This window comes from Gigantopelta aegis, chromosome 14 (assembly GCF_016097555.1).
Source record: "Gigantopelta aegis isolate Gae_Host chromosome 14, Gae_host_genome, whole genome shotgun sequence".
NCBI classification, from domain to species: Eukaryota; Metazoa; Mollusca; class Gastropoda; order Neomphalida; family Peltospiridae; genus Gigantopelta; species Gigantopelta aegis.
In genome coordinates, this window is record NC_054712.1 from 57,506,694 (window position 1) to 57,521,941 (window position 15,248).

The following is a 15,248-nucleotide window of genomic DNA, read 5'->3' on the forward strand; positions in this document are numbered from 1 at the left end:
GTTTAATATACAGCCAATAATACTTTATGCAGAAAAATATATTCGATATGTAATTACAATCTTAAAAAGTCTTTGTTAGTCGATAACATCTTAAAAAGTGCATCAAACTCACGAATGTCCCTTTAAGAATTTCCAAATATTTTACATCCATTATGCGATCATTAATTAATGAATGTGCTCTAGTAGTATCGTTAAAAAAAATAAACAAACACAAGTTTGACAGCATATAACACAGAAAACAGGCTTAAATGTGTTAAACCAGTCTTAACAGTGGCAGTCCTCACGCTGCCATATTAGGAAGGATGTATTGCTGTGTGAAGCGGCAGTCCGCCCAGGCAAATCATAGGACAATGCATCATGGTAGCAGTTAGGACTTTGTCAAAACTTTCCTTTGACTCGGTTTTGTGAAGATATGAATTTTGATTATGGTAAGTGGTTTGTAGTTCTGATTCGTAGCTCCCCCCCCCCGCCCCCCCCCCCCCCCCTCGCCCCCTTCTATCCAAGACAAAGCACATTTCTTGACGTCCCATAAAATGTTAGACGCCTAGCCAGAGCTAGACGGACATTTGAACGGTTATGATCGGTTATGAGAGAGCTACCATAACCGTCCAAATATCCGTCTTGCTATCGAACGGGAGAGTGCTCGGGGTAGTTAGAGGCCATGATAGAAGACGTTTATATTTTTTAAACGACACCACTAGAGGACATTGATTTATTAATCCTCGGCTTTTGGATGTCAAACATTTGGTAATTTTTACATAGTCTCAGAAAGGAATAATGAATGAATGAATGAATGAATGTTTAACGACACCCCAGCACGAAAAATACATCGGCTATTGGGTGTCAAACTATGGTTCTCAGAGAGGAAACCCGCAACATTTTCCAATTAGTATCAAGGGATCTTTTATATGCACCATCCCACAGATAGAATAGCACATACCACAGCCTTTGATGTACCAGTCGTGGTGCACTGGCTAGAATAAGAAAATAGCTCAATGGGCCCACTGACGGGGATCGATCCCAAACCGATCGCGCATCAAGCAAGCACTTTACCACTTGGCTACGTCCCGCCCCCTAGCCATGCTAGTATATTTCTTTACACATCCGATTCATTGTTCACATGCGCAGAGTTCGGATTCCTCTACTGACCCAGGTCGGAACCCGGGGGCAGGGTGGGGTGTGTGGCTGTCGAGGGACTATCGATTATCCTGCTCACGACGATTTTTTTTCTCATATGCATTCACCGCTATTATACAACGTGACTTCCATTTAAACAGATACCTCCCCTTGTAAAAATAATCCTGGACCCACACCCACGACCCCAACGTAAGCAAGTACACAGAACAGCAGGTAATGGGTTAAGACTGGAAGTTTATGATTTAAAAACAGGGAAAAGGTTTTCAAAAAGAAAGTTTTATTAGATACATTAACAGAAAAAAAAAATCAGTAAACATAACAGAAAATTAGTTTATTACATTAAAAAAGAAGTTTGCTATGAAATTGTGCATTCTTCGAATTTATTAATATTGTTCAAAACCCGAGTTTTAACTTTCACATGGGGGTGTATCCTCTTTTATGGGCATATTTTAGGTCCGCCACAGTTTGACACCCCACCAATGGCTGCACTGCCTTTCACCATCCCACCAAAGCCTCCACTGCCTGCCATTATTCCACCATAAGGTGCAATGCCTTTCACCATCCCACCAATGCCTGCACTGCCTTTCACCATCCCACGAAAGCCTCCACTGCCTGCTGTCATCCCACCAATGCCTGCACTACCTTTCACCATTCCACCAAAGCCTCCACTGCCTGCCATTATCCCACCAATAGGTGCCATGCCTTTCACCATCCCACCAATGCCTGCACTGCCTTTCACCATCCCACCAAAGCCTCCACTGCCTGCTGTCATCCCACCAATGCCTGCACTGCCTTTCACCATTCCACCAAAACCTCCACTGCCTGCCATTATCCCACCAATAGGTGCAATGCCTTTCACCATCCCACCAATGCCTGCACTGCCTTTCACCATCCCACCAAAGCCTCCACTGCCTGTCGTCATCCCACCAATGCCTGCACTGCCTTTCACCATTCCACCAAAGCCTCCACTGCCTGCCATTATCCCCCCATAAGGTGCAATGCCTTTCACCATCCCACCAATACCTGCACTGCCTTTCACCATCCCACCAAAGCCTCCACTGCCTGCTGTCATCCCACCAATGCCTGCACTGCCTTTCACCATTCCACCAAAACCTCCACTGCCTGCCATTATCCCACCAATAGGTGCAATGCCTTTCACCATCCCACCAATGCCTGCACTGCCTTTCACCATTCCACCAAAGCCTCCACTGCCTGCCATTATCCCCCCATAAGGTGCAATGCCTTTCACCATCCCACCGAAGCCGCCACTGCCTTTCACCATCCCACCGAAGCCGCCACTGCCTGTCGTCATCCCACCAATGCCTGCACTGCCTTTCACCATTCCACCAAAGCCTCCACTGGCTGGCATTATCCCACCAATAGGTGCGATGCCTTTCACCATCCCACCAATGCCTGCGCTGCCTTTCACCATCCCACCAAAGCCTCCACTGCCTGCTGTCATCCCACCAATGCCTGCACTGCCTTTCACCATCCCACCAAAGCCTCCACTTCCATATGTTCCATAGTGGTAGCTTGGCGGAGGCATTATGATAGATCTTCTGTAACCTAAAAAAGTTGAAAATTGCTGTTGGTTAAAGGGACAGACCCTAGTTTAAAAACCATTAAAGCCCATTTTCCAATATTAGAGCCGTTTATGATCACTAAAATCAAATATTACTTATATTTTATTGCTTAGATTATCCATTTCCGCACAACCGAAGTGTGTCCGGTCATCCTGGTGTTTCTAATACCAAAAAATTCATTTTTCATATTTTTTAAAACGCACGTGCGTTTGACAATTAATGGTGATAGAGTCGCGTTTTAGTATATTTGGAGTGTATTTCAACGTCACAGACCCTTGTTTCACTCTGTTGTATCCAAATGTGTTACAGGTTTGTAAATGAACCAAACTTAGTGTTCATTTTTACCGGTTGAAACTAGGGTCTAGGTGAAAAATATTACTTAGTGTTTAAAAACTAAAGTCTGGCCCTTTAAATCGCAGTAAGAACGAAACAAAGTAATTAACAACATTATGTTGCTATAGATTATAGTTTAATTTCATTTCGAGAGCTCACAGTGAGAACTAGCTCTATCCAAAGTGAACTTTTAAAAATAGAATAACTTATAACACCTACAACAATTTAATTGATTTACTCAAATTATATAGCTTTGCAACACTCCTTTCGTAACATGTATCTCATCCCCTCCCATATCCGTATATTCCCAAGATGCATTAAGAATAAAAAGAAACAGTACATTCTCATTTCCTCAAATAACGAACATAACCAATTCTGGGGCCTAATTAATTGAAGTCTCACAACTTTCATAGGATTACGGGCTCCCAAAGGCTGATTTTTTGATCAAATTAAACTAAAATGTAATTTAATCATTATTAATTAGCTTTACTGCCAACGAGCTAAATAGGGCTGCAAACGAATCACTAAGCATTTTTACATCGATAACATCACGACTTCTACGACTGTCCAGTTGTTAATCTGAGTACTGTTACGACCCGATTCTCATCATATAACCATTAGTTGTTAATCTGAGCTCTCTTATAACCCGATTCTTGTCATATAACGCATTAGATGCTAATCTGAGCGCTGTTACAACTCGATTCTCGTCGTATAACCCATCAGTTGTTAATCTGAGCGCTCTTACAACGCGACTCTCCGTATAACCCATTAGTTGTTGATCTGAGTACTCTCACAACTCCATTCTCGCCGTATAACGCATTAGTTGTTAATCTGAGTACTCTCACAACTCGATTCTCGTCATATAACCATTAGTTGTTAATCTGAGTACTCTCACAACTCGATTCTTGTCATATAACCATTAGTTTTTAATCTGAGTACTGGCACAACTCGATTTTCGCCATATAACGCATTAGTTGTTAATCTGAGTACTCTCACAACTCGATTCTCGCCGTATAACCATTAGTTGTTAATCTGAGTACTCACACAACTCGATTCTTGTCATATAGCCTTTAGTTTTTAATCTGAGTACTCTCACAACTCCATTCTCGTCGTATAACGCATTAGTTGTTAATCTGAGTACTCTCACAACTCGATTCTCGCCGTATAACCATTAGTTGTTAATCTGAGTACTCTCACAACTCGATTCTTGTCATATAGACTTTAGTTTTTAATCTGAGTACTCTCACAACTCGATTCTCGTCATATAACCATTAGTTGTTAATCTGAGTACTCACACAACTCGATTTTCGTCATATAATCATTAGTTGTTAATATGAGTACTCTCACAACTCGATTCTCGCCTTATAACCATTAGTTGTTAATCTGAGTACTCTCACAACTCGATTCTCGCTGTATAACGCATTAGTTGTTAATCTGAGTAGTCTCACAACTCGATTCTCGTCGTATAACCATTAGTTGTTAATCTGAGTACTCTCAGAACTCGATTCTCGTCGTATAACCATTAGCTGTTAATCTGAGTACTCTCACAACTCGATTCTCGTCGTATTTAACCATTAGTTGTTAAACTGAGTACTTTCACAGCTCGATTCTGGTAATATAACCATTAGTTATTAATCTGAGTTCTCACACAACTTGATTTTCGCCGTATAACGCATTAGTTGTTAATCTGAGTACTCTCACAACTCGATTCTCGCCGTATAACCATTAGTTGTTAATCTGAGTACTCTCACAACTCGATTCTCGCCGTATAACCATTATTTGTTAATCTGAGTTCTCACACAACTCGATTCTCGTCGTATAACCATTAGCTGTTAATCTGAGCGCACCCGTCGGGAGTTGAAGAAATTAGAACGCAACCGTGGAGTTGGCCAACATCGTCATGACAGTTGACAGTCTGACCCCAGCATAATATTGTGGCTAGAATGATGGAAATGCATTGTGAAATGGTTTGATGCCAGCTCATTTTGTCCGAATATCATGTCATGTCCTAGGGTTTTACGTGCACATTCAGAACAAGCTGTTGTAGCGCACGCCTGTCCATGACAGGAAAGGTGGGGCGGGGGGGGGGGGGGGGGGGGGGGGGGAGAGGAGGGACCGCCTGCGCTGGCAGGTGGTGGTGGTGGTGCTATGGAATTTGAATGGAGCAGTTAAATGCCAAAGAGAAAAGGGTGCGCAATTTTGATCGAGGGAATTTGGCGCAATTTTGAACGGTCGGTCGAAAGATAAATGGCCGAGCTAATATAGGTTTTGATATTAGTGAATCGAGAGTAGCTCGTTAATTTTAGACCTTTACGATGCTGTGGTGGTCCGAATATCTCTATCGTCTTTGTATGTATGTATGTATGCCCACAAAAAACTGTCACGTCAAATGTCGGAAATTAACGTGCTTATATCAAATGAATGTTCAAGCACGCTTGTTGTGGACACAATGTCCGACTTAGGCCAGGCATTGTACCCAAAACAAGAAGGGGAAGGGGGAAAAGGCTTCTGCAAATTGCAATAAAAACAATTTTAGGTTTAACAAAAAAAAAAAAAAAAAAAATCATAATCTGGAAATTTAACTTAAATGCCAAATAAATAATTTATGTGCGGCGAGCCAAACAAATTGAGGAAAATTAGACGCAATTTTGACTGTTCTCTAATAATAAATATTTTAATTAGGACTCCTAAAATTAAATAATTTTGAACCAGAAGTAAAAGCAGAGTCCTAGAATAGAACCAAGGGGTAGCTCTAATGTGGGTTCGCAATTCTCACACCAGTGAGTCTAAGTTCCAAAAATCAAATTCCTACAAGTTATAAAAAAAGATGTAAACTGGAAGTAATCCAGTATACGGTTAATTATTGCCATTATCAAGTTAATAATAATAATATATGGGTATACCAAGGTAACACCTTGACCATAGGAGGTATATGTCAAGGCGAGAAACCGGGAAGGTCCACTTTCATTTTAATTAAGTTGTCTGAAGCAAATCCCAGCTTCTCCTCTAAGACAAACCAACTATTAAATTAGTTACCAAATATATTCTATTACTAAAATATATTTGAAAATCAACTCGAAGGTATATTTCAAGGGCGAGGAACGGCACAGGTGCAACCTACTTTCCTCTTTCCCTTTTCCTTTTTAAAAAAAAGTTTAATTTGGTTTTACATATTCGTTAATATTATATCTATTGAGTATGTGTAGAGAGGGTGAGAGTTGGCGCTACACCTATCCTTAAGCCAAAAGGGTGCCTGGCTCACTACCACCCATCTGTTGGACCTACCAGCTCCAACTCACACTTCTTCACACAACTCAAAGATACAAAGTAGTACTTAGACACAAGGGTTAATTTAATATCCTAGTCCCTATCAAAATGTATTAATATTATGCAGCAAGTCTTCTACGACTAATGCTGGTGAAAAAAACAACAACAAAAAAACCCCCCAAAAACCCCCAATATTTGCGAATAATCCCACAATGAGCACCACGAAGTTCACAAAAATATATACATAAATGTTTTTCATTCTTTCTTATTCATTCTTTATTTAAAACTGTCCGGTCGTATAAAAGTATGCTAAATTAAGTGGGCAAGTTAATGTTAAAAGTCCCTCTGGCACCCCGACAAGGAAATAAATCCATCCCAGATTACCGTCTTTGCCCGATCTAATTGACCCCTCCGTACGGCGTGATTGACAGCCACTCTCGACCAATGATATTTCGACGACGGCGTGATTAACTCGTCATACGGAGAGGTCAATTGTTTCCACAAGCGGATTGGTACTTACGTTGATAGCCAGTCATAGGGATTCCCTTGATTTCTGACCATATTGAGTATTCTACAATGAACAAGAAAATGGTTACTAGTATATGATAATACGAACTTCAGATCATCGATCATCGGTTATAACTTGTTTAGACTAACTGATCGATTTTTAAGCATACGGTTATGATATTCCACTTATTATATTGGCATTTTGGTGTATTTTGGTGTATAGTTTAGTGCGGTACACTAGCGATATCTAATTTCAGTCGAGAATAGTCGAGGATCCAGGATTTAAAAAAAAAAGACCGGACCCAAAACCTGTTGTTGTTTTTTAACATAAACATGTTTTTGAATTTAAAGGTCCTTGACCGGTGAAAGGGATCAGGGCTGTAGCTAGGATTATTATTATTATTATTATTATTATTATTATTTATTTATTTATTTATTTATTTTTTTTGGGGGGGGGGGGGGGGGGGGGGGGGTGGGTGGGTGGGTAGAGGTGAAGGTGGGTGCAGATGGATTTTTGGAAAGAACGAGCATGGAAGACATTAGGGGTGGGTCATCGCCCCTCCCCAGGAAATTTTGAAATCTATAGGCTCTGAAATACCATTTTGCTGCTATTTCAGGGAGGTTACATACTTAAAACGTCAATATCAATAACGGTTATTAACCAGTAAATGTTTTTTGCTACGGCGCTGTGGATTAGTTAGCATTTTTGTGTATTCTATAATATATATTGTTTGACCAAAAATGGAGGAGGGCCCAGATCTCTTGGGACCCCTCATGAATCCGCGCCTGGTGAATATAATTATGATTAATAATCTAAAGTTTGTTTTGTTTAACGACACCACTAGAGCACATTGATTAAGTAATCATCGGCTATTGGATATCAAACATTTGGTAATTCTGACACGTAGTCTGCAGAGGAAACCTAAATGTTTCCTAATGCAGCAGTAGATCTTTTATATACACAATGATTCCCATTTAGATTTAGATTTACATCAAGTTGGTCATACTTACCAGGTGGCGGATAATAATTGTAACTTGAATACATGGTCGCTGACGTCATAACCGCACATGCGCACAAACAGAGAATGAACATCCCAGACATTTTATGGTAGTGAGTCTCGAAACCTGGAATGTCAGAAGAAAAAAAATAATAATGTTCATAATTCCATATTTAAGTACACAACAGAAATATAATCAGAGGCGCGGATCCGTGGGGGGTGGGGGGAGTGCTGGGGATACATATATGCCTCCTCGTATTTCGACCCCCCCCCCCCCCCCCCCGTCATCAACACACCCACAAAACGCAGTATTTAATCAATGAATATAATTATTTAACTTGTGTTTAATGAGGGATGTGTACTATTTTGGTACCTAAATACAAAATGTAATATATTTAGCTACAAATAATCATTGCTAGATATGAGTCAAATAGATTTATACATTTTGTTATATTTAAAAAATCCATCCTAGAACATTTAGCCCAATACTGCATTATGTTAGTTTAATGTTTTTAGTAGGCCTAAAGTGGGGAAGTAGCCCAGTGGTAAAGCGCCGATCCCTGTCGTTGGGCCCATTGGACTATTTCTCGTTCTAGCCAGTGCACCAAGACCGGTATATCAAAGGCTGTGGAACCGGCCTCGGTGGCGTCGTGGTTAGGCCATCGGTCTACAGGCTGGTAGGTACTGGGTTCGGATCCCAGTCCAAACCCTGAGTGAGTGCTCCGCAAGGCTCAGTGGGTAGGTGTAAACCACTTGCACCGACCACTGATCCATAACTGGTTCAACAAAGGCCTGTGGGAAGCGCAAATAAATGATCCCTTGCTGCTAATCGGAAAGAGTAGCTCATAAAGTGGCGACAGCGGGTTTCCCCTCGAAATCTGTATGGTCCTTAACCATATGTCTGACGCCATATAACCGTAAATAAAACGTGTTGAGTGCGTCGTTAAATAAAGCATTTCTTTCTTTCTTTCAAAGGCTGTGGTATGTGCTTTCCTGTCTGTGTGATGGTGGATATAAAAGATTCCTTGCTACTAATGGAAGAAGGTAGCCTGTTGGCTCTTCAGGACTCTACAGTCAAACCTGTCTTAGGCGGTCACACATGGGAGAACACAAAAGTTGCCGCTGAAGACAGGTGGCCGCTGATTGCAGGGTGCCACATATACACCGTCTTTAAAAGGTATGTTGTTCTTTCTTTCTTTTACCGTCTGTACTGCTAATTAATGGATGACTATAAATCGGCTTAATCGGTATTAACTACAGAATGTTCAAGCCTGATTTTAAATTAGAAAATTATTTGTTGAAACTCTCAGTTTAGAACTGGTAATGTCAGACTTCCTATTGAAACCGGTAGATGGTTTAATATTGAGAGAGAAAACAGAATATGTCACTTGTGCAACACTGATGTTGGTGATGAGTTTCACTATATTTTTAAATGTACGTCTTTATCTACTGAGCTAAATAAGTATATACCTAGTTACTATACCAACAGAGCAAGTGCAATTACATTTTACCAGTTATTTTCTACAACTAAAAAATCATTTTTGTGTAAACTATATAAATATTTGCAAATAGCCATTGAGAGGGTCAGTCTTCCGGGTTAATATTACTTAAATATTATGTTCATTACCACTACAGAAAAAACTTTGTAAATTATTTTGTTTATATTTTCTCCATACTGCACTCGGTGCAGTTTATGAGAATAAATTATTGTCTTGTCTTGTCTTTCGACACGTCGCCTCCTTCAGACATAATGTGTAACTGGAATATATTAATTTAAAGGGACATTCCTGAGTTTGCTGCATTGTAAGCTTTTTCCGACTAATAAAATATTTCTACGATTAAACTTACATATTAAATATATTTTCTTGGTTAGAATATCAGTGTCTGTATATTCAATGTGTTTATGGTAATCTTAATATTTGTAAGAAGCCAGAACTGGATTTTTGTCAGGAAATAAAATAAAATTTAACCTAGTACAAATATTAGAACGATCAGAAATGTTTAATATACAGTCACTAATATTTTATGCAGAAAAATATATTTGATACGTAATTACAATCGTTAAAAAATCTCTTTTAGTCGATAACAGGTGACCGCTTATTACGAGTGCATTTGCATTAATAAATGACCGCGGAGTACAGGTGGTTGATGTCGACTAGTGATATCGTTAAACAAAACAAACTTTTACTTACAGAAGTACAGATTGCTATTAAATATCGACAGAAAAAACTAATAAAATTATATAGTTCTGGATAGGAAAAGGCTTGAAGGCCAAGTAAATATATATCTGTATAACATTAAATATAAAATGAGATTTGTTTTATGAACATGAGGCCCACAGTGGCATGAATACATCCACCATTACAGGATGGTAACAAGCGGAGAGCGGGGGGGGGGGGGGGGGGGGGGGGGGTGCAAACATATGTTACATGGCCCTTTTTGAAATTCCTTTTTGTAGAAATATCAATTATTATTTTTTACTATACTATAAAAAAAAAACACCGACGAAAAAAGAGAGAATGGATTCACTTGTGTGCCTTTTTAAAAGTGTACTCCTATATATGTGATCAAATTTGTATACTAAACTTTTACCAGGGATCACTGCGGATTCTGAACACAACACGCGACGAGCTATACTTGATAGGCCTGGTTTTCATTGCATAGCATACGCTGTATTTGATAGTGTCTTTCACCACCAAACGACTTCTATTAATGAAGTTTGCTATTAAATATCAACAGAAAAACTTATAAAATTATATATTTCTGGACAGGGAATGGCTTGTCTAAGATTCTATAATAAAAGTCGGTATTAATATTTTACAATATTGCCCTTTAATAATAAGAAGAATAAGATTACCTTAAATATTCATATAAATATAGAACAAGAAGCGGGTTCTTACCTAAGTCTTACGTGTGACGAAATGCCCAACACGTACAGAAAATGTTCATATTTATACAGTTTTTAAACAAAATTAATGACATTACGTATGCTTTTCCGCCTAATTAATAGTCACCAGTCAACAAACAAAAATTCACTTCCTTGTTTCCTTAGTCTTAAGAATTAAATTTAGTAAACTATGTCATATATATATATATATATATTATAGAATGTGTAAGGTCTGTACGTCATCAGACCGGAACTACTTCGTAATTTCCTTATGTAATCGAAGAAACTGTCATCATTGACAAAAAGGGTCATGGAACGATTCAAACTGGGATGGGCAATTCTGAATACAAGATACTTATTGACTGAACTGATTACGAACATGTTTTTAATAAATCTCGGTTATCCTTAGCAGCGAACAGTCAAACGCCGTTAACATCGGACCGCTTGCAGACGACGTCAAGCATTAGATCTAACCGTGACGACACAAGTAGATGTATTCCAGTGAAAGATATCATGATCGATGAAGTTATCTCCATTAACCAAAATGCAAACACCGCTAAAAAGACACTGTATGAAATGAAACGTTTTGATAAATTCTTTAATGTCAGGGCCGTAGCTAGCGGAAGAATCCTCGACTTGAGCAGTGACAGTGGATAGTTTTCAGTTCACATATTGACGCGTAGTATACAGGTCAAAGCACTGTCCTGTTGACTTGTTGTTGTTGTTTTTATTAATTATTTCTGTGTTTTAATTATTTATTTAAATATTTTATTGTTATGAATAATAACCAATTACAAACTATAAACGGATATATATTAATTCGTAGTTATTGGAGAACTATATCGTGGCGTAATCTACTTCTTATGAGAGTAGCGAGACGCCTAATCAGCTGATCGAACGTCTTTCATTGAAGTGTATTAATCCGCGATCACGCTGTATTGAATGTGTTGTTTGGTAAATATCAACTTAAAACTAATTAAGAGAGTTATATGATAATTGAATTCTTTATTAACATTGAGCTATACAGCTCATCTGTATAACTATTACAAATACATGTACATGTACAGAAGAAACAAAACACAAACAAACAATACATAAACATACATATAATCGGAAAATACATTAAACAAATAAAAACAATAATTATAATAATAAAATAATATATATATATAACAGGGGTCACGTTAAGATGCGTCCATGTGTCCCTGAACGTACGGAAAGCAGACCTGGACGCCTGTTCATCACCACAAGTGATAATAAAACCGTCCCAGTTTATTTTCAAAGACGCATTCCAGACGCATGTTTATTCCATTATTTCATCATCACCACGTCCTAAGTGATCTGGACGCATGGAATCAGTTAGCCAAGTCAATCCGTCGCAATGGTGTATATTGTTAGTGCCAACGAGAACCCGTTCTATTGGCAATCTTCATTTGAAGTTGGGCAATTTAACATGGGTTCCAATGGCAGATCACATCTGTGTAGTGAGACCTAACACCGGAGCCGTGTTAACAGTCGACATGTACCTTACTATAGTGGAAAGATGAAATGTCACAATAACTTAATAATTGCGGCCACTATATCAGCAAACTACATCAATATATCACTATGCGTCTGAACATTGACATAGTTTAGGTATTTTGTGGATTTGTTTAATTATTTATTTAAAGCATTAACACGACTATCGAAATTAAAGTCTACAAAATGACGTCATTATGACGTATATTGGCTACACTGATATTGGGCAATCGGAAATCCTCGGAACTGTCGAAAAAGAATCGAGTGTAGCTATACAGTTTACTGACTTGTTTGAATATTCCTACAAGCAGATAGATTTTCCCTTACAAACAAAACTATCAAAATTAGATTAGATTGTTTATTTTGATAACAAATAACTAAACTATAACAGTATAATTTCAATATGGTAATCAAGAGAGTAACAAGCATCGCACCCCTATTTGGAAATTGGACTTGCCCGACATCAGACCAAGAAACAATCATGGCCGCCGAAGTTGTTCTTAATTTATCTGCCTTGTAGAGAAATTTTCCAAAGTTACATAATTTAAAAAAACCACATTTTATATTGTACAACTGCACCAATATAAAAGATGAAGAGAAAGAGAGAGAGAGAGAGAGAGAGAGAGAGAGAGAGAGAGAGAGAGAGAGAGAGAGAGAGAGAGAGAGAGAGAGAGAGAGAGAGAGAGAGAGAGAGAGAGAGAGAGAGAGAGAGAGGGGGGGGGATAGCGAGAGACAGAGAGACAGAGAGAGAGAGAGAGAGAGAGAGAGAGAGAGAGAGAGAGAGAGAGAGAAGAGAGGATTCGTCACGAATGTTTTTTAAACACGACACAAGAACAGAAACAGAACAGAACTTTAATACACCCAGGCCGTTGGGCAACGACATATGGGGTAACATGAACAAATGCATAATATACTCTTCAAAAAAACAAGAGTATGGGAACCTGAAATATTAATATTAATATCAATTATTAGATCGAACATACGTTTTGACCACATACATCCTAGTAAAGAACGTTTATCAACACAACGAAACACATTCCATAGTTTGCACGTGCATCACGTGCGTGGGGTGTCATTTTCGATTTTGACAATTTCCAGGAAGGTCGATTAATCACTGTGGAACATTATTTCTGTCAATCTTGTTCATTCTGTTGATCATACAGTTGTTATTGTTTTGCTTTTAGTCATTTTTATTGTTTGAATTTGCGATTTACTTATAAAAAAAAGTCAACTTTCAAATTTCACTTCTGGCCCCAATCGTCCTTCAAGATCTTTGGTGGTCATAAAACCATAATATAATATGTGACAAGACAGGACAGGGTTTACAGGAGAAGATTAAATAGTAAATAATATAGTATATGAATAGTTAAATTATATAAATACATGTATACAGAAATACAATATATGGACAGAACAAAAACACATAAATATTACATACATTAAGTCAATAATATTAGGTATAGTAGAATAACTGAAGTTCATTATATAATTGATATACATGCACTAGTATATTTCGATTTATTAAAATAGGGACATCTGTGCAATAATAATAAATCATCTTTAACTCGAGTGTCCCCTGCGCGTGCTGTAACCTCACCGTGGTGCAGGGGTGTAACATTCTCTTTGAGAATGGCCAATACAGCACAAATCCCCTTGTTTTCTTCGGGATACAATTAAAGTTTTAAGTAAAATTCAGTATCTGTCTGTGATATTTGTATTTTTGCACAGTTCTTTACACTGTGTTTTCATTTAAATCTTGAATTTGTATATTGATGTTGATCATCACTTTATTTGTTTGCATTACCATAGTTTGATACCCAATAGCCGATGTATTTTTCGTGCTGGGGTGTCGTTAAACATTCAATTATTCATTTTTTTTTAACTCGAGTGATGTGGTATTTATTGATACAAATTGCTATAGTCTTTTAAATTTATCATTAATGTCTTTAATCAATTTGTTGACTTTTCTTAGGACAGTTATTTTATTACTAGTCATTAATTTTTTAAATTTTAGGGTACTGGGGTTTACATAATAATATTGTTTTAGGAGTGCTTTTCGAGACGTAGTAAAGAAGGCACAAGTGAATAGATAATGATATTTATCACCAATATCGTTAGAATCACAAAGTGTGCATAACCTATTTTCTATTGGTGTATTATTCCATCGTCCTATTTCAATTGTGAGATAATGATTTGATGTTCTGAATTTATCAATATTGGGTAGGACTTTCCTCTGGCACTGTCACGTATAAAGAACATAAATACTCATCAGTTAGGGTCAGGGTTAGTGACAGTGCCAAAGGGAAGTCCTTCCTTTTTCCCTCTAGACGATGATGCAATGTACTTGCAATTTGATATATTCAAGATGTTTTTGTTTTTTTAGACAGCAATATATCAGTCATACCTAGGTTGTTAAATAATAATTTATTATGTTGAATCCATGTGTAGTTGTGTCCATTTACGGACGAGTTATGTAAAATAAATGCATGCAATAGAAAGGATAGTTTTGTCTGTTTTCCTGATGCAATTGTGGCCCAGAAATTTATTATTCTTTGTTGAATAATTAATTTAATTGGGTTACGTCATAGTTCTCCGTATAGCATAAATATGGATGTACCTTTTTTAACAGGAAACAGACGTCTCAGAAAATTTATGTGTATGTTTTCAATACTGGCAGTGTTTTGATAACCCCATAATTCACATCCATACAGAAGAATAGGTAATACCATAGTGTCATTTAAAAAAACAACTTACATTCTATTGATAGATTGGCATCTTTAGATTTAGATAAAACGAACTACATTGCTTTTGTAGCTTGTTTGGATATAAAAAAATTCTTGTTGTGTTGAACTTGTTTTACTTACTAAAAGTTAAACCTAAATATTTATATTCTTTAACGTTTTCGAGAACCTTATTTCCGATGGTAAATGTTTTCTTGTAATCATTGGTTGTGCCATTAAAAAATTATATTTTTGTCTTGTTGATATTGATTTTAAGCTTCCATTTATTACAATAATT

General features: G+C 37.7%; 1 protein-coding gene across 2 annotated transcripts; it reads right to left on the reverse strand.

The window, feature by feature from the left end:
• Window positions 1-1,453: 1,453 nt before the first annotated feature.
• On the reverse strand, window positions 1,454-7,948 carry LOC121388981 (spidroin-1-like). Of its 2 annotated transcripts, XM_041520545.1 has the most exons (3): window positions 7,839-7,948; window positions 6,841-6,891; window positions 1,454-2,703 (listed from the first exon to the last, which is right to left on the reverse strand). In XM_041520545.1, the coding sequence occupies exons 1-3, from the start codon at window positions 7,927-7,929 to the stop codon at window positions 1,574-1,576; spliced, it is 1,272 nt and encodes a 423-aa protein (XP_041376479.1). In that variant the 5' UTR covers window positions 7,930-7,948; the 3' UTR covers window positions 1,454-1,573. The 2 variants fall into 2 exon arrangements, with proteins under 2 accessions (XP_041376479.1, XP_041376480.1); XM_041520546.1 differs by lacking the exon at window positions 6,841-6,891.
• Window positions 7,949-15,248: the final 7,300 nt, after the last annotated feature.

Bases quoted from the DNA above. Each gene is read 5' to 3' on its own strand.
- LOC121388981 (XM_041520545.1), bottom strand. From the start codon at position 7,929: ATGTCTGGGATGTTCATTCTCTGTTTGTGCGCATGTGCGGTTATGACG. The intron at 6,892-7,838 runs GTAAGTATGACC...TGTTCATTGTAG, and splicing joins CAATTATTATCCGCCACCTG to AATACTCAATATGGTCAGAA. The intron at 2,704-6,840 runs GTAAGTACCAAT...CAACTTTTTTAG, and splicing joins CCCTATGACTGGCTATCAAC to GTTACAGAAGATCTATCATA.